The sequence below is a fragment of the Oreochromis niloticus genome, linkage group LG14 (assembly GCF_001858045.2).
Source record: "Oreochromis niloticus isolate F11D_XX linkage group LG14, O_niloticus_UMD_NMBU, whole genome shotgun sequence".
Lineage (NCBI taxonomy): Eukaryota > Metazoa > Chordata > Actinopteri > Cichliformes > Cichlidae > Oreochromis > Oreochromis niloticus.
Window position 1 is genome coordinate 18,420,684 of NC_031979.2, and position 20,416 is coordinate 18,441,099.

General features: G+C 38.7%; 1 protein-coding gene across 4 annotated transcripts; it reads left to right on the plus strand.

The window, feature by feature from the left end:
• Window positions 1-416: 416 nt before the first annotated feature.
• On the plus strand, window positions 417-19,866 carry si:ch211-136a13.1 (HHIP-like protein 1). 4 transcript variants are annotated; one of them, XM_005474676.4, is made up of 15 exons: window positions 417-652; window positions 782-1,660; window positions 8,840-9,104; window positions 9,651-9,930; window positions 10,074-10,199; window positions 10,283-10,426; window positions 11,862-11,974; window positions 12,226-12,366; window positions 12,722-12,796; window positions 13,082-13,208; window positions 13,425-13,570; window positions 15,275-15,356; window positions 15,778-15,860; window positions 16,148-16,444; window positions 18,226-19,866. In XM_005474676.4, exons 2-15 carry the CDS (start codon window positions 1,352-1,354, stop codon window positions 18,996-18,998), a joined length of 2,961 nt encoding a protein of 986 aa, XP_005474733.1. In that variant the 5' UTR covers window positions 417-652; window positions 782-1,351; the 3' UTR covers window positions 18,999-19,866. The 4 variants fall into 4 exon arrangements, 3 of the variants coding, with proteins under 3 accessions (XP_005474733.1, XP_005474734.1, XP_019200872.1); XM_005474677.4 differs by having other exon boundaries at window positions 417-647; XM_019345327.2 differs by having other exon boundaries at window positions 417-593.
• Window positions 19,867-20,416: the final 550 nt, after the last annotated feature.

Sequence of the window (20,416 nt, forward strand, 5' to 3'; positions counted from 1 at the left end):
GCCAGTTGTGCTCTTAAACATAAGATTCAGGCTTGGAATAGTGCCTGGAGAATCCATTGGTCTCTGCTTCCAGCACACGTCCCAGTTCATCTGACCACACACACACACACACACACACACACACACACACACACACACACACACACACACACACACACACACACACACACACACACACACACACACACACACACGACCTCACCAGTGCGAGTAAGTCTGTCTGGAACTGTTAGACACAGAGAGGAGGTCTGGGAATGCTGAAGGTGGGGGAGTTCAGAGGGAGAAGAGGTAGAAAGTTGCAACTTCAGGGCAATATGGACCGCATGCTATGGGAAGGAATGCATGTGTCTTTGTAGGAGAGTGAAAAAGCAAATGAAAAGAAGAGAGGAGGGGGAGGAGGGGGAGGAGGAGGAAAGAAGCAATGAGGGAGGGATCTCAGCTAAAGCTGCAGCGTGGCTGTGTCTGAATGAAAGGACCTCTCACTCTCACTTTCTTCTGCTGTCTGTCTGTCTGTCTGTACCTATGGCTTCTGCAAACGAGCACGTCCAGAGCAAACACAGAGCAGAGACTCTCCGAGTGACTTCAAGCTAGAAGTAAATATTTTTCAGAAACTGTGGCTGAAGGTGCAGCATTTTCCATTGCTTTTTGTAAGGTTAGTCCCTCTTTCTAAGAAGATTAGTTATTTCCTTTATTTGCTTTTAGTGCAACAACAAACTTATTTTTGAGAACCTGCAGTGTGATTAATGGTCAGTTTCAGTGACGGGAACCTTATCTCTTTCAGGAGTTTCTGCTGTGACGTGCAGGCGTTTATGCAGATATGACTGAGTAAACTCTTCTCATCACAGAACTTTGGGACATTGGTTGGACAGACCTTCAGGACTGCTCTGCAGTTCTCCTGAGTAAAATAATTCACTGGATCTTGGATCAGATTTACTATATTTTACCTCATTTTTGTCTCACACATCTTGAGGTTAGCCTACCATGTGAGTGTGTTGTGTGAGTTAGATTTAACTGGAGCTATCCTGAGTATTTTGTAGGTTTCTGGCCAGCTGGCAGGCAGCTGTGATGGAGGGTCAGTGTGCTTCATACACACATTCACACCTCTAGACATAAGCACACTGATGGCTGCCTGAATCTGCAGAGACAAGCACACCAAATGAAAACATCAAACATTCCACTTTAACTTTCAGTTTCACATCTGCGCTTTATAGACGTGATGTAACCTGTACACTCATTTCCTTTTCTTACCTTTTCTAAATTCAAATGCCACATTCACACTGACTTCATTTACTACAATACTGGGTCAAGAGACAAACTGTCCAGAACTGAGAGAGCGTATACTTACAGCACGATGATACAGACCTGCAATTTGGTCACCAGATGCATCTTGCAGCACACCTTCTCCCCTCACCACCTTCTCCCCATCCTGCTGTTGCTCCTCCGTATCTGGTGGGGGAGCTGTCACCCTCAGTGTTTGGATTACAAGCCTCCATTTGAGCCCAGGCAGCCATTGGCCTTCTGCAAGGAGTATTCCAAGTTTGGGTGCTGTGATGTGGAAAAAGATGAGGAGATATCGGGCAGGTTTTACACCATTATGGAAAACTTTGACCATTCAGGTTATGCAGCCTGTGGCAAATACGTACGCAGCATCCTCTGCCAGGTAAGAGAAACATTTATTCTAATTTGATTTGATCTCTTTGATTTGATGAGTATTAGGTACAAATATTCAAATCAGACTATGTGACACATGTTCAGTTTTGAATCCAAACTCGTGTTTTCCACTGTATGTTATAATAACTAGATTTTATTATGCTGTCCTCTAATCTAGCATCACCATTGTGACTTTTCACATTTACATTAAAGCAGATTCCCCTCTGGTTTGTTTTAGCAGGTAATAAATTCCACTACATATTTCCAAAAGGAAGATATAAGTGTGTTTAGTCATGTGTAAGAAGCTCGTCATAAAGGAGAAACAACAAAATATTTTAACAGTTTAATGAATACATGATGCTTTTAGACAGCAGTTACTCATACCAAAAGCCAAACCAATGTGTAAATTGAACATGGCGAATATAAAGCCCAAAAGCCTGGATCATCCAGGAAATAAACCCTCCAAAATCAAGAACGGGCTGCCTTTTGCTAAGGGAGTTGAAGATGAATGATTGCGTTGGGTTTTCCTTCCCACTGTCACCAGAGCACCTGCTCATGGGGGTCATATGATTGTTGAGGTTTTCTCTGTTTAATTTGTATTATTGTGGGGTCTGATACAACCCATGGAGTGACGTGTATCAGACATCTGGCAAGATATAGCCTCATTTAAATGTTCATATAACACTACGGTGGATTTTTAAAAAATATGTTAGTAATTCCTTTACTGTACCGCATAACCGTTCGGTTTATTGTTGCTAACTTTTCTTCTTTAGACCCTGGGTGATGAAATGACAGTACACATGGGTGTTGAATAAAAACATAGATATCCAAAAAATTCTGCCACAACTTCACCAACTTCTAAGGTTCATGGAGAGGGAAACCTGTTGAATAAAAACAAAAAGTGCGCCATTGGTTGGACTTCTTACCTGATACATGATGTTCAGGCTTGTAAAAATTGTGGATTCTTCCAGTGAATCCTGCTATTTGATGTAGACACAAAATGTCTGGGTCCTTGGAGGTGATGTTGCATGGTCATCTGTTTGCAAACATGTACTAAACAAATCACAGATTAGTTGTCATTGTTTTTTTTAAAAAGCCAAGAAAGTTGAAATGCACCGATCGACTGGAAATCTGATAATTTGCAGTCTTCTTGGTCCTGACTGGTGACCTGTCGGCTAGCCTCACGTGCACCCAATTGTGAGATGGTCCTTGTCATGCAGCCACCCGCTAGCATTTGGCTGTGGCCATTAGCGAGTTCTTCACTGTGAGTAAGGAAAACACAAAACTGGCAAAGTAAATTTGGACAGAACCGGCAAATGTTCTTAGCAAGAGACCTAATCAGACACTTAAATCACCCTCACCAGCTGAAAATGGACATTTTAAAGAAGCTAATAAAGGTAACGTGGCTACAGCTAAAGTTAACGAGTTTAGATCCAGCCATAAGCTAGCAGCCTTGGTATGAGAAAAAGGTCAAAGCAGTTACGAGGAAAATTATAGAGATGGGTGAGAAAGACAAAAAGAGTCTGTGTCATCTTATCTGGTTAAGTTATAAATATACTGAAAAATGATGCAAGTACCTGACATTTGTATTGTTATATTAACCTGTTTCACCTGCTTCTCTTTAGCAAGATAAAAAATATCATGTAAATTCTCAGTTTATTCTCAGTTGCTTCAATGAGAGAAGAACCTGCAGCTAACCTGTAAAGTTTAACAAGTTTAACAATTCAGAAAAGTTGACTTTTGTTTGTACATGCTGTCAATGTGCTGTGAGTTATAGCTGTAAGTATAGTTTTAGAGAATCGGAATTGGCGGTTCACTGTCGGAATTGGTGCATCTTTACTTTGATATCTTAGTTATAATGAACAAGACAACTAACATCAGTTTTCAGAAGCCCCTCTCTCAACAAAAAGTGTTTGCTCTCTGTTTAAGTCTGGTGGTCCATGGTGATATTCACAGAAAGATGTGAAATTTTTCATACTGGAACTTCCTGGGAAATATCTAAAACTAGTAAAAACGCAGAAAGAAATCCAGAGGTGCACGAAATCTTGACCTTGAAGGGAAAGATCGCCCAAATTCAAATTGGATGAGGTTTTGGTTTTATGGACAAAGACTCTGAACTTTGTCATCTCACGCATTCAGCGTGAACTATGTGCCAGAAAACTTTAGTTTCTCAGATGAGGCACAGACATAAGCATAAGACAGACAGTCTCCAGAGTTTGAACCAGAACAACTGTATGAAATTGCAGAACAATTTAACAGCACGTTCACTTTTCCAGTAATCTCACAAAAATATGCATTAAGGTTTTAACTACACCATCAGAAGACTTGGCAATATTTGAATGAAGTGCCTGTGCAACCATTAGGTGTGGACGGGACCATAAGGTAGAAGTAGAAGAAAAAGAAGCAGTAATCCCTAGGTGAACACAATAATTTTTTTTCTTCAACTAATATTGTTTTAAATAGCAATGACTCATATACTTTTTGCATGAAAAAAAACTTTCCAAATGCAAGCATTATTGTGTTATTCTTGCAATGCAGTTCAATAAAAAATAAGATTAAAATAAGATATGAAATACTTTCCTTATCCCATATTTAGGAAATTCTATTTTTTTTTTACAATAGTTAATGATGATGATGATGATGATGATAATAATAAAGTGAACATGGAGAAACTGAAAATAAAATAAATACTCAACATTCAGTCTCTGTTAATAGTTTTAGATATTATTTATTCTAACGAGTCTTTCTATTTTAGTGTGACTGTGTTTTAGTTTCTTTTTTCAGCTCTTTAATCTTAAACAGATCCCAGTGCTGAAATCCAGCCCCTCCCTTCCTGGAATAACCCTTGAAGCCATTCCCACTCACTGATGACATAATTAGGCCCTGACTTTGCAGCTTAGACGCTTACTACGTGCAGACCCAGAGCACAAATTAAACGATAGGTGCAGCACAAATTTGGTCATGCCCGTATAACTGAGATAAAAGCTTCACTATACAGCAGCCAAAAGAATCGGGTGGGTGGCTTTACCATAAATAACACTTTAATTTTTGATGTCAACAACGAAACAATGAAAACTAACAAACTTGGCGGCTTCCCGGCAGTTTCATACATCATACGTTATGTAAAGATGGTGACAAATCGTCCAAAAATATAGACTTATGTTATTGTGGTAATTATAGCCTGATGTGGTTCTTACCAAGCGGTGCAGGCTGGATCTCGAGTAAAATCGCAGAGCTGCGACTCACGCACCATTTACAACTGCTGGATATAGGTGGAGCTCAGAAGAAATATACATTCAAAAAGTTTAGCATGATACACATGTGCTGTGTAGAGTGGAAAAAAAGCCTTTGAAGAAACTCTCATTTACATGAGCGCTTTATGTGAAAAGTTGTGTTAAAAGTAAAGAACGCACTTTTGGTTCCATTTGATGTATGTTGATGCTTTTGTGTACTTTTTGAACATTTTTCCCTGGGGTGATGATGGTCCGCTCTGTGGTTTTCAGCTCCCAAGTTCATAATTTGAGGTGAAAGAGGCCCGGTAGGCGGTCAGGTTACCCCGCTGCCAGGGTACTTAACCGGGGTAAAAGCCATACACTGAAGCCCTCTGTTCCAGCTGCAGAACGGAAGCTTCCTGGCACTGATATCAATCACAGCGTGAAGAGAGAGCCAGGCAGACACATATTAAAGAGAGAGACAGAGTGGGAAATGAGTGTGTGTGTGTGAGTCAGGGAGACGGGAGGAAGACTGTCATTGTTCTTTGCTTACTTGACCAAACAAACAACCATTTCCTCCTCAGGCCAGGGGTCCAGGATATATCAGGTTGCTGCAAGAGAGGAGCAGAGAGAAAAAGGAGGAAGAAAAGCACTGGAATAAGAAGAGATGAATAAAATCAGTGAAGATAATGTCAGGCATAAAGGAAAGAGAAAAACAGATGAATTAACTATAATAAAAACAGACATAGAGATAATTTCAAGGGCATTCTGTTGCCCTTGAGAAGCGTGTGCATTTGCGTGTTATAGTTGCAGTGCTCTGCTTTCACGTGGCTTTCTCGATGGGTTTTCATTTATTTTGTCATAAAATAAACCATTAGCAGCACCCTCAGTTCAACAAGACCCATAAAGGGGCTGTTTGAGGATAAAAACCATTCAGTGAGCACTGCATCAAGCAGCAGAAGTCCAGATTAGTTGTTTCCCCTCTTGCATTTTTAATAAGCACTTTTGGTACCGTAGCGATGTCTCTTAAAAACTCAGCTTGCTGAGTGTCGCTTCCTCTGACAGGGTCACACAAATACCTGCCATCTGTTTACCACGACTCTTTTCTGTCTCTCAGCTACAATAAAACACCAGCCTGTGGAGCAGTCGGTGGAGAATCGGGAGCATGTGAGATGACAGGAATAAAATCTCAGTCTATTCTGAACTTGACGGCGTAAACACCAAATTATAGCAGCTTGAAGTGGTCGCGTTGTTAGAAACAGCTGCTTGTAGCTGCATGCCTTATTTCTACCCTATCATAGTGGAACCGAAATAGGACAATGGCTGGTATTTCAGCATGACTCGGTCAAACAAAAGATCATGTGCAGTATTTGCAGTTTGCCTTTTTGCCAACACATGTCTCTCATTTTCAAGCAAAGAAAACATCTTCATAATCTTGCCTTAAAATGTATACTGCATATTGAAGAAGATATAGCTTGAACTTATACATTTTTCATTGAAGGTAGCATCTGCCCACCATGCCTGTTTACTGCTTTCATCAGCAGTTCCAGCATCTCAGACTGAACACAGCTTTTGTTTGGCCCAGTAGAGAGAAATCCATTTCAGAGAACAGTCTGATCTTTTCCACAGTAGTACTATCAAGATGTTCAACAGGAGTCTATGTTGACTGTTTTTGCCAAACTCCCCACCTCCCCTTTCTCTGTGATTTATAAAAGTCAGTGTGTCAGTTAACACTTGGGTGGAACAGCAGTTTAAGCCATCTGTGCCCTAAAAGACAAAGACAGACACAGAAACGTAAAGTTTAATGGACTACTATACGACCAGCAACTGTGATGAAACATTTTATGTGATACAGTAAAAAAAAACAAACAGACAAAACAGTGTCCAAAAAGTATTGATAGTTATGGATTTGTCACACCTTTATATTTAAACATATCCATTTCAGTGTGGGCTACAGCTTGAGTCATGTTACCTACTGACATTGTGAGTTTGTCCATATGTGTGTAATTGTGGTCTAAAAAAAATCTGCTCACAGGAATATAAACTAACCACAAAAGATGGCCTTGTAGTCTTACAGGTGGTATTTAGGATAGAAATCAAGGTTTTAAGTTCTGGTCAAAGCTGGTCAAGGTCTGACTGACTATGCTTGTAATAAGGCAGTAATAAATACCTACATGCCCAAATGTTTAAATGTTGCCCCTTTGGCAAATTGTAAATATGACAAAACAGCTATTACCCACAATACACTGTTCAAACTCTAGCGTCATCTTCCTGGTCAAAACTGGTTTTTGTACCACTGGAAAAATTGAACTGGAGACAGTTAGTTAATGGTACTGTTTCTACATAGAACAGAGATTAAATAGAGGTTTGCATATAGAAACAAAAATCAAACAATTATATTAAAATAAATAAATTTTAAATCTTTACATTTTGCCCCAGACTGCACTGAGTTACAGGATCTTTTCTTTCTTTAAACAACTCTAGAGTAAAGTGCTCTGCTGGTACAAATAATTAAATATGTTACTGCACATCCATTTTTACCTGATATACTTACCAAATAAAGGCAGACACAACAGATTTATATAACAAAAAACAAATGGCAGGTGTTTACATTATTTTCCAGTAGGTAGATTCACTAGATAACAGGACATCACCCATTTATTTTCCTTGTAACTGCTTTGATCTTTTTCTCATAATGAGGCTTTTCCTACATGTACCCAGACTGTTTAAAATAATAAAAAAAAGACGTTTACATTTATGCACATCTGAATGCTGAAGGTAAGATTTTTACAGCTGTTGCATCACTGCCTTCAGTGTCAGCATCAAATGCAATTGTTTGAGTGCAAAGTTAAAGAAAGGAGCCAGAAAGCCTGTGATTAAGAGGTCAAGAAACCACTGAAATTTCTTTTAGCGAATATCTCTTTTTGTTTCATTCTAATCAAGGAAGAGATTGCAAAAGGCAATTCTTCAACACAAACGTTTCTCTCACTAGAAAGTCAAGCAAAGACGTCCAGGCAACTTCTGTGAGGTTGGTTCATCTTTTGGAGACTATTTTTCAACCAGGGCTCGATGACGACAACAAAACCTTAAAATTTTTTTTTAGATAAAAACACATAAGTACATGTTTTCATTTACCAAAGTCCTTACAAAAATGTTACAGCAAATAATTACCGGAAGAGACATTGTGATGACAGGATTAAAATATGCAAACAAACAAATAAACAAAAAAACAACCACAAGTGCTTTTGAAACTAAATCCACCCCTTACATAATCACTGTAATTATCTCCTTGTATAATAACAACTGAGATTAAGCATCAGACTGTGAAACAACACAAAACAACACAAAAATATCACATATCTGCTGTTCTGATCTGTGCTAAATGAGCTAAATCTTTTGCAAAGTTATTTATGTTTATTTATTTAAATATTTACTTTTGTTTAAATACCAAAACAGTTATTTGGAAAACTTTACTGATGTCAGAAATAATTCAGTGCGAAGTGAAAATAGGTTTATGAGCCCTTACAAGAAACAACACCAAATTTAATCTCAACATTCTTGATCTACCAAAGCTTTTCCTATGCCGGTTTGTTGTTTGGGATTTGTTTACTGGATCAGTTTGGTTTTTCTGGTAAATGAAAGCGCACCAGTTTGCATGATGATGGTTTGGGTGCCATGGCTCTTTGTGCCTAAAGCACACTATTCTGGGTGTGGACAGTGTGGTTGTGACTTAATAACTGAGTGGACCTTCCTGGGATCCATTTATACCAGGCCGCACTCAGACAGGCTGGATATATCTCAGGCTTGCCCAGTCAAAATGAGGCCCAGAGGCTGTGGAAGACCAAATACACAAATCCATTTATCTGATTCATTACTGAATCTCACACATTTCTGTAACTCTACCTTTGATATTAGCCTAAAAAAGTTTTACATTTTTAAATCATATGTAATGAAACAGTATCTGTTGTCCTTTGAAGGAGTGTTCTCCATATGCTGCCCACCTGTATGATGCCGAGGACGCTAACACACCCATGAGGGTGCTACCTGGACTCTGTGGGGATTACTGCTCTGACTACTGGCGGCAGTGCCGGTACACGCTCGGCCTCCTTCTTGAGGACGTAGGGAACTCACAGCAGTTTGCAAACCTGACTGCCACAATTGAAGAAGATCACAGAAGGTTTTGTGAATTTCTGGTGTTGAAGGACAAAGAGTATTGCTATCCTAGTGTCTTGACAAATGCAGGTATGGGTTACATGTTGTATGAAGAGGTTAAAAAAATGAATCTCAGTGTAACTAGCCCAAAAAAGGTTTAGAGTATACAGCCTTGGTAGCTCTGCAGCTGTTATTAAACAGATCAATCTGTGAGCTAAATGTCAGCGTCATATCAAAATGATGCTCCACATCAGCATTTTAAAATCATTGTTGTGAACCAGCTAGCATGCTTAAAGTGAAATGTTTAAAATCGTTAGTACGAATGTTACTGACTACATAGGCAGAAACAATAGTGTGGATGCAAACAGTCTGAACTGCATGCATGAATTAGAAAATATCGGTGTCTGCACTGTCTCACCAAAAAAATCATTCCAATGAAAGAAAGTGTGGGTGGAAGAGCTCTTGATATTGATTTGTAACTGCCTGAACAGAAGCTGAAGGTAGAGTGGATTGTTGTAAAATAATTACAGTTTTAATTTGGTGCAAGTCTCTGCAAGTTTGATTGCAACTCAGTTTGCGGATGTGATCAGACACATGTCAATCTACTCTCCCGTGTCTTTTTTTCCTCACCCTAAGAGTTAAATGCGAACCTGGGATTGCTAAATGAAGATCCTGAAGGATGTTTGGAGCTGTGCTTACAGGAAGTTGCCAATGGACTCCGTAACCCTGTGGCCATGATCCATGCAGACGATGGAACTCATCGCTTTTTTGTTGCGGAGCAGCTGGGTTATGTGTGGGTGTACTTGGCGAACGGCTCTAGGATCGATCGACCTTTCCTCAACCTGACTAAAGCCGTCCTCACATCCCCGTGGGCTGGAGATGAGAGGGGATTCCTCTGCATAGCCTTGCATCCTAGGTCCATCATTTTTTAATCAAAATATTAGTTTTGTCTAAGGGATATATCCACATCTAAACAGCAGCATTTTGTTTTCAAAGGAAAAATTCACTGTGCCAAAATGTGAAATACAGCATTTCCATTGAGCCTCTGTTTGTTCTCAGGTTCACTACTGTCAGAAAAGCCTACGTGTACTACTCTGTGTCTGTTAAGAAGGAGGAACGAATACGAATCAGCGAGTTCACAGTATCAGTACATGATGATAATCAACTAGACCATTCTTCTGAGAGGTGCTGTATTTAGTCAGGTAGGTCCTTGCATGGTCTTAAACGACACAAATACATTCATCATCTTCTCATCTCTCCTGCTGTAGAACCATCCTGGAGGTGGTGGAGCCAGCATCCAATCATAATGGAGGACAGCTTCTTTTCGGTCACGATGGGTATCTGTACATCTTCATAGGTGACGGTGGCCGTGCTGGAGATCCTTTTGGAAAGTTTGGCAATTCACAAAACAAGTCAGTACTGTTAAACTAATGCGTTTGCATGTTTGGATGCATGCATACACTGACAATGTTGATTTCACGTCTTGTGTTAAACAAGATGTGAAATCTCAAATAACACGCAAACATAATAGACATAGTTGTGATTGTGAAGACTGCTCATCTTTTTAATCTTCACGAGGCCTCATGACGTTGTCGAGATGTTGACTTGATAAACAAAATACCAAAGTCGAGTCGGAGCAGGCAAAGCGTCAGAGAGTCCTGCCAAAAATGAGTTCCAGATAGTTAAATTCCTCTCAAATCAAATCTAATGAAAAGGATCAAAATTATGAGGAACGTTTCTGCATTGAACAGAGGGCATTATAAATGATAGTTTTGCAAAGACTATAATTCAAAAGTGACGAGTGAAAACGTTGTTTGCACACGTGTCATAAACAATCATTCATGATAACTGCCAGGTTTTGTGCTGTGCCAGTTTATGGAGATTTCAGTCTTTAATTTACAAAACACTTCAAATAGGCGTTCCTCCCCTATGGTTTATCATTATACTGAGAGCTGCATTGATTGAAGTTTATTATTTTTGAAATTTTAGCACAGAAAACCTTTGGTTGCAACTCACAAAGTTCAGCCAATAGAAAAAGAGTCAGGAAGTTCAAATATTGCTCCTCATTCTTCGTAAATCAATACTTCATCCTGTGAAATGCACCAATAATGTCACATTTAATAGGTAGGTTTGCATTTTAGGGCTGACAAAAATAGCGATCTATCTTTAATGTTTGTATAGAGAAAGCAGGTAAACTTCCTCCAAAACTGGGACTTCATTTAGAGCTGTTAGCACCTTTTCTCCAGAGATGGACAATTTAGCTGTTTGTCTCTTCCTGAGGCTGTTTTTGACAAGCCGTAGTAGCTCTTCTGGGAATGCAGCCTGCCAAGTCTAATATTGACACGACACACTACACACATCATGGACCACCACACACTGGAATGTGGAGGGGAGAGAGAAAGTGAGTGAGAGTGACTGCAGGGTGGGAAACACTAGAAAAAGGTCATAAATGGTCATTAATGATATTTTAAAATTATTATTTATACAGAAATTACACCCATTTGTAAAGGTAGTTCCTTATTTCCTTAAATTTCTAAGCAGATGAAACAACAAGGGAGAGAAAGGCAGGGAGAAGGAAAGAAACAGCTCATGCTCATCTTGATGGTCAGTGTTATGACTCCCAGTGGATTCAGATCACTACTGTCCATTGTTCATCTGACTGCTGATAGACGAAGTGTCCAGAGCTATACTCTCTGCTCAGATTCATTCAAACAGAACTGCAAAACTGATCTGACCGTGCTTTTTCTGGCTTTAAATAAACACTTAGGGTTGAACCATTTAGTCACCACAGTCTTTATGATACTCTGAGTCATTCTTCCTTTTTTGTCTGGTCGTTGCGTTTAATAGGTCAGCACTTCTCGGGAAGGTGCTGCGTGTTGACGTTGACTTCAACGATAATGGTGCCCCGTACAGCATTCCCTCAGACAACCCATTTCTGGGCGAGAAGGAGGCACGGCCGGGTAAATGAATTTCCTGTTTGTGTGGAAGACTGTCATCATGTCTGGTGACTTTGAAGATGACTGAATGGCGCACTTATTTATGCTAATCTAGCTTAGTTTTTCTCTCATAATATTGGACTGCGGTGGGACTGTGTTTTTCTTACTGTGCAAAGCTGGAAAATTACTGTTCGTGTCAGAAGTGCGCCCTCACAGAGGATGTCATTTTTGTTTGTGTTTTCCATCCACGTATTTCTTTCTTTGTTTCCCTGCAGAGGTTTATGCCTATGGAGTTCGCAACATGTGGCGTTGCTCCATTGACCGCGGTGACCCCGTTACCACTGAAGGCAGAGGCAGGATGTTTTGTGGTGACGTGGGCCAGAACAAATACGAAGAGATAGACCTCATTGTTAAAGGTATGATAATTGTAGTTTGAAGGATTATTTTCCTTTTCTGATATGTTGACTTCTATAGTTTAACAGCTTACTAAAGTGAAATTACTTTTTAATTTTATCAGTGTATAATATGGTCACAACTGTTATTTCAAAGCCTGGATCATTACAGAAACACTTCCTTCCAAATTTCCTTCCAAATAATAAAACAGACTCTCATGTATTCAAAAGAGGACGTAGAATAGACATTAGAATTACTGCTTGAACACCAAATCCATTTTTTTCAGCATAAGGAGTACATCAAACAGCTTGAATACATATAAATTGTAGAACTTCTTTTTTCCTGAGTAATTTTACTGTGTTAACACTTATTTTTAAGGAGGAAACTACGGATGGAGAGCCAAAGAAGGATTCAGCTGCTACGATCGTAAACTCTGTCAAAACTCATCCCTCGGTGAGTCAACAGCCTGGGTTACTTAAAGTCCATAAATTCAAGTATATTTTACCCAAATTATATAATATTTATACAGATATTTATTTTGTAAATTAAAGTGTTACAGCACACTGTGTATTCCCTGTAAGAGAATAAAAAACTGTTGTCAACTCAAAAGAGATTTTAAACTTCATTTGTCATTCAATTTCATGAGCTCGGGTTTCTTACAGGGTACAGTATATTTCCTGTTTGTTACAATGATGTAACAGTGACACTGAATAATTAACTTTGTTTATGTGTTTGCAGACGATGTCTTGCCAATCTTTGCCTATCCACACAAGCTGGGCAAGTCTGTGACAGGAGGATACATCTACAGAGGCTGTCAGATGCCCAACCTTAACGGACTCTACATCTTTGGGGATTTCATGAGCGGGTGTGTGTTTGTAAAATGAAAATTTCAAATGAAAACACACATAACCTTTTTTTGGTTGTTTTTGTGGATTTTTAAACAATGTCCAGTCAGTGTGCTGTTGAACTGCTCTGCACAGGGTTGATTTAACCATTTACAGTAAAAATGAATTGATGTGAAGCTTTTGGACTACAGCTCTTGTTATGCGTAAACATTATATGTATCTCTGTTTCTGTTTAGGCGTCTGATGTCTCTTAGGGAGAACGTTATCACAGGTGAATGGCAGTACAATGAAATCTGCATGGGAAGAGACCAGACCTGCAGATTCCCCAAACTTATCAACAGTTACTATAAATACATCATCTCTTTTGCTGAAGATGAAGCAGGTAATAACTGTGTGGGTCGGCGTGTTGATGTATTACTACCAGACACTGCATCACTTGTTTAATTAGGTACATTTATAATGGAAAGATAAACTTAAGCCTCAGTTACACACACCTACAAACAGTCCATGAATCCCCAGGCAGCTGCCAGATGCTTGTGGCAAATGTGTATTCTCAGACTGGTTGGGGTTGCTAGAGGTTGCTGACAGTTGGTGAATAGGTTGCCGGTTGTGACACCGGCAGCCAACACTATTAAAAAGGTGTAACTTTTTTTCTGTTTCCAGTTTGTGTTGCACATTTCACACTTTTAATACTGCTCAGTGAGTAATTGGCGAATGTTTGCAGACAAGTAAGTTTCTTGCATGAGAACTACAAGCAGTTTTCCCATATGGAAAAGAAATAGAAAAAACTTATAAAAGACTTGCATAACATGTGGCCTACTTCATATAGTGAATCATATAAGGCTTACATGATTTACTCATGAAAGTGGCCACTTTCCCATTACTTTCATATATTGTTTTAGGAAGTATCCAAAACATACAAGTTTCATTTATATAATTTTTCAAGGGATCTTATATCTGTTTTCACTCTTGTATGTTTTTCATACAAGTTTCACACAAGACAGATAAAAACTCTATCACAGTAACATTGCGCTTATTCCCAACCTAGTTGTCAAAATTGGCAATCCACATTTAAAAATTATAAAGTTTTTATACGGTCGCCCCGTGGCTCAGGCGGTTGGGAAGCGCACCTGTAACCGGAAGGTCGCCGGTTCGATCCCTGGCCTTTCTGTCCTGGCCTTTCTGTCCTGGTCGTTGTACCCTACCGCCTACTGGTGTTGGCCAGAGGGGCCGATGGCGCGATATGGCAGCCTTGCCTCTGTCAGTCTGCCCCAGGGCAGCTGTGGTGGCTACAACTGTAGCTTGCCTCCACCAGTGTATGAATGTGAGCGTGAATGAATAATAAGCACTTTGGGTGCCTTGAAAAGCGCTATATAAATCCAATCCATTATTATTATTTATATATATCTTTTCCATATGGGTTGTCTCTTAGTAACCAAAACCAATGTTTTTGGTGTAGCCCCCTCTTTAGGACTGATTTCACATAGCAAGAGCAAACACTCACCATCTGGTCTGGAAATACAATTTATTTTTCTACATGTCTTTGGTTTCCAGGGGATTTCTTACTGGTCTCCTGGTCTGTGTGGCTTACTGTGAAAAGAAAGAATTAGTACACATGTAGTTTGGTATCTGAAGTACCAAGGTGGATATTTTTACTGGTATTATTATTGTTGATGAAATTAAATTACTACTAAACTGCACGATTTCTAAGTTAGGAAACGTTTAGGTTTGTTTTGGTTTAAAAAAAAATGTATTTCTCTTCTTTCCTGATAATTTCAGGAAGCAAATTAGAGACGAATGGTTAAAGCAAAGTTTAAAATATTTTCCCCCAGAGTAGTGTTTTGGTCTCTCTCTTTCTCCCCATTTTGCTATTTTTGTACCTCTTTTATTTCTGTCTCCCGTCTGTTGTCATCATAAATATTTCCCTCTGTTCCTGTTGTTTAAATTTTTTTTCTTTTTTCATCTCCTTGTTTTCTTGCTCGCTGCTTTCTATTTTTAAAAAAAAAAATCTCCCCATTTGTCTTTTCACGTTCTGCCATCTCTGCCTGCTGCTCTCTTTCTCCATTTCCTCTGTGAATTTTTCCAGGTGAGCTGTATTTCTTAGCCACAGGAGTCCCGAGTGCAACAGCCAGAGGTGGCGTTATCTACAAGATAGTGGACCCTTCCAGGTAACTTGCCAGTGCAACACTTTACTTCATCAGCAGTTAAATGCTCATCAAACTACATGGATGTGTGATGTTAAGGTGTGAGAGTGTGAACCCAATAATTATGTATGACGGAGGTTTTAAGAGCTGGAATGCTGCTAATAAAGTGCAGTCCAGAAAAATGTTAAAAGAACTGGTCAGAGCACAATCATTTCCATCCCTCTCTAGCCAATCCTGGCAAAAAGAAAGAAAGAAGAAAAACAGACTTTTTTTATTTTATTTATTTAATCTATCTTCATTTACTGTATTTCACACCAAAATTAAAGTGGAAGCTGCTAAACACGATAAAAAACAAAACATAAAAAAAAATAAAAATGAAAAGATACATATGTGCTTATAGTACCCATCACTGCATGTGTACTAATCTTTTCTGTCTTGGAAACAGGAGAGCACCACCAGGAAAATGTAGCATCAAGCCTTCACCTGTTAAGATAAAAGGAAAACTAATTCATTTCCACCCAAAAGAAGGTAAAAATAAGTCTTAAAGTAGTGTTTTTTTCTCGAACTTCCTTGTCCTGCTTCAACCTTAACTAGTGATTCTTTCTAGAAATTGGTGAGTTACATTTCCAGCAGTAAATAAATGGTTAAAACATGCTATTTAATATGCACGTGGTGTCTTTTGGATTGTTCACTTTAATGGGAGCACTGACAATTGATAAATCTACCAAATCAAAGCAGTTTCTTGCATCAGGTATCCAACGGATGGTTTTTAGCACTGCACAATTCTTTTTATTTTATGTTTCTCTTTTTTGCAGAGTATGTAATCAACAAGAAACCAACCACCACAGCTGTTCCTACTACAACAACCACTACAAAACCTACAACAACTAAAAAGAAGACAAGAATAGTAATAAAAAAACCTCCAATGCCAGCAAGAAAAAAACCAAAGCCACCGCCAACAACAGCAGCAACAAGACAAACAACAAGAAAGACAACGTTACCAACAACAACACCGGCTCTCAAAACCACAACAAAATCAGTGTCGACCACAACAGTAAAGCCAAGAACTGTCCAGATGGCAGCAACAACTCCTGCCACAACCTCGTCCACTGGTAGGCCTGCTGGTGTACCCGTTTATCAGGCTAGCTCCACTGATTACCCAACTTCTAGCCAAACCGCTAACCCAACCACTAATTTGACTATTAAGACTAAAAATAAGTCCACGAGACTGGTTCACACCGTGGCACGAGGAGAAGCCAGCAACGCCAAAACTGGTGGTTTCTTCTTCTACATTCTGATTTTGTTTCACATTTTTACACCTTAATTACTAAATTTATGTTTGCTTCTAAGTAAAATCCTTTGCAAATTAGGTTTAAGTGCTAATTAGGTTAGTTTAGCTTTTCTTAGGGGGGAAAATCACACCTGGAATAAGGTAGCTATAAAATCTATGCAGGCTTTCTAATGATCAAAAAGTATCAGCGCTATCCTAAAGGTCATGTTAAAGTGTTATAATTAAAATGTTAAAAAATGTTAAAATGTTATAATTTAATTATATTTCAATTGGTTTTAAGGGTTATTTATGTTTTTCTTCAACAAAATAATTTGCTATATAGGTTTTTGGCCTTTTAACTAATTTTACACACTGATTTGAACTGATTAAGAATATTGTGAATATTTATAAAGAAATAAATAACATAAAATGATTTAAAAAGTTTGATAAATACGCCCTTGGGACATTTTCTCCACTTTGTTGAGGCAGATAAGCCATACTGTAACCTAAATGGCTAAAAAAACCAGAGTAAAAAAAACAAAAGGTGACTTTTCTTAAATCAATATGCATTCAAAAAATAAGTAGCTTTTTAAGAATTCATTTTTGCATCTCACCTGTCTTTACAGTTCAGCAAGTCTGTGCACTGGAACATAAACATGGGGAATGGAAAATAATTTGCATAATTTGCAGAGAAAATGCTGTAAAATTGTTGTTTAGCTTAATTATAACTGAGTTTACTGCCTCACCCTCTTGGCTTAGTTTTAATCACAAGTTTAATTATTCAGACTAAGCCATTTGCATTTGCACAAACTTTTGCCTGACTCAGGTGTCGTGGAATTGACTAAATTGGCTTTAAATCCCAACTTCAGACCTGCTAACATGCTATTCTTTGGCTGGTTCAAGAAGCTAAAGCAGGATAAATGGTGCTTATTTATGCGTTAGGTTTTTGCACTGCTTTAATTTAAATCGGGTGTTTTGGCATAATTTATTATGAATAAATTGTTCTGCATCAGCCTCAGTTTGGACATTCATCCTTTTGTGTCTGTGTCTACGTCCTTCCTTTGTGGTTGATATTATTTTTGCTTTGTCAGATAGTACAATGAAAAATTGTCCTAAAGCCGTTTAACATTTTGGGAAATGTGCTTCCAGCTGATAAGGTCAGTGCTGTGTCTTAATTAGTTAACTTAGCTTAGCTAGAATACAGACTGCAAAAAGATATTACAATATAGCTACCTGCACAGATAAAGCTAGCATTTTAACAACACGATATCATTTTTAAATACCTACATATATAAAAGACAAAAATAATGTTGGTGGTTTTACATTTTTAACAGTTTTTTTGTCTGAATACAGAAATTTGCTAGATGTATTTACACTTTGTTTAAATGATAATATAAAAAATAATGTGTAGTATAGCTAGCTAACTTGCTAACTTTGCACATAACCCCATTCCCAGCAGGCTACTTAGTCGCTAAAATATCCTTATTTATACGATTCTTCTGCATCTGATTCTTAATAACAAACCAACCTCTGTTTCCCAAAATGTCAAACTTTTTTTTAACTTCAGCACCTCATAAAACTACATGTAATCAAATAAAAAGGGTGATTCTGTCTCTTCATCAGGTTATCGCACAACCTCCACGACTGCAGACTCATCTAGGATTGCAAAAAGCCCAACCCTCACCACACCTTCAACAGGGAGACATGGGAGACCCCTTCAGTACCCCCCTAGCACCACCTCACAGTATTTTAAACCACAACTCCTTACTACCCCATCCACAAAATTGCTGAAGCAACCCCACATGACTTTAATCTCTACACCCTATCCGAAAGCTCCTGACCATAGGATGACCACAGCATGGCCACCGTACTTCAGCCAGACGCCCCTTGTACCATCCTACAGGCTCCAGAGACCACTAATCAACACTACGCTGCTTAAAACACAGGAAGAGAAGCTGTGGCTTGGCGAGAAGCTGGAAAGTGCAGGAGAGGGCAACCAAGTGTTTAAGAGGTCGAGAGGACGAGGTAGAGGTCAAGGTTACAAGAGAGTAAGAGAAGGGTGGAGGCTGCGGGTTGGCTCAGTGCGACTTGTAAGCGCCGAAGGTTTGCCAGATCGAGGCAGAGTGGAGATTTTCATCCGTGGCCAGTGGGGTACAGTGTGCGATGACCTTTTCACCATCAAGTCAGGTAACGTCGTGTGTCGTCAGCTTGGATTCTCGAATGCCCTGGCAGTGATGAAGAGGGCTGTCCTGGGGGAGGCGGACGACAGTGTTAAGATATTCTTGGATGATGTGGAGTGTGAGGGTGGGGAGAGATCACTGCTCGAGTGCAAGAGGTCCAGGGTTGGGAAACACAACTGCTCACATGCGGAAGATGTAGGGGTGATCTGTGGTTAACAAAGAGTTGGTTAAAAGAAGAGGAAAAGCATTGGGAGAACTGGAAAAACTGGAAAAATATATGGTACTATCACATACAGACAGTGAATGTATGAAAGATTATTAGACCCTACACATTTTTTAAGGATTATTTTTAATGAATTGCAATTTTCAGAATTTGTATTATCCTGCTTTTGCATTTCTGCACGTTACCTTAAAACTGCTCTATTTGCATCTTGGAGAGAAGTGGAAAAGAAGAGCATGCATCCATTTTTTTCACTGGCTTTGTGTGATCTATATGCAAGTAGCTCCTTCCAAACTCACTCAATCCACAGTTGTAAAGATAATAATCAGTTACAAGTTGAAACAATGATGATTATAGTAAACAGCAACATAGTATCTAAACCATAATTACATAAACACAGTGGTTACCACTCACTAAAGGGACTCTTTCTTAACCCCTTGTGAGTATTGTGCTTAGAAAAAAATGGGAACAAAATGAACATTTTAAAATTAATTTTGGTACTCATCAGTTAATGGTTACATAATGTTCATGATGCAAATCAAGCTAAAAACCAGTCTAAGTGGATTGAGTGAGTTTCGGAGGAGCCTTGACGTTTAAACTAAAAAAAGCAAAATCCTGCTAAAACACTTAGTTGTGTGAATAAATTTTTTTAAATGCATAGTTTTAGTAGATTTATTTTCTAAGGCAGATTTTAAATAATTTGCATGTGGAAACATGTTGAATGTAGTTTTAAGATGAAAAAAATATCTTTAACCAGGAAATGCTGGACATTCTGCACAATGAATGTAATGTTTCCAGGTTTACATAAAGAGATGTTAAAGGCACAGGGGGCCTGTGATGTAAATAAAGTTTACTGCAAAGTGATTTTCTTCTAAGTGTCTTATTTGCTGTCAGTGAATTTTATTGAACAGTGGCTGATTCTTCTTCAGCAACACTTCTCAACACTTTGTTGTGCAAAACAATGAGGATTTATAATATATTAATCTGAAATTTCTCAGACGGTTTACAGAGCATTTGAGCCATTTGTCACTGACTTTTCTTGACTTACACGTAGGCCTTAAACAGGAAATGTTTGTGATGAAACTGTGGAAACAGTCCTTACTGACCGTAAAGATATTTTCTGTGGCCCCAAATAAACATCCACACATTTTATGGCCAGATGGAACAAACATTGAAGATCTTTTTGTTTGCTGATAGGCCATAATTATCTGTTGATGCATAAATAATAGGTACTGCCTATTGTTTTGGAGATGATAACTTAGAGGCAATAAAAAAATAAATAAGTCAGAATAAGCTCTTGCTCTCTGAAACAGTATTTAGCTTTGGGGATGAGGAGGTCCAGCTGTCCAGTCTTCTTATGTGCACGCCTATCAACATTTTAACAGAAGGAAAAACTGATGAGTTGATGAGTTAC

Coding starts and splice junctions, on each gene's coding strand:
- si:ch211-136a13.1 (XM_005474676.4), top strand. CDS start 1,352: ATGATACAGACCTGCAATTTGGTCACCAGATGCATCTTGCAGCACACC. Junction 12,797..13,081: donor CTGTCAAAACTCATCCCTCG/GTGAGTCAACAG, acceptor ATGTGTTTGCAG/ACGATGTCTTGCCAATCTTT. Junction 13,209..13,424: donor TTTGGGGATTTCATGAGCGG/GTGTGTGTTTGT, acceptor GTTTCTGTTTAG/GCGTCTGATGTCTCTTAGGG.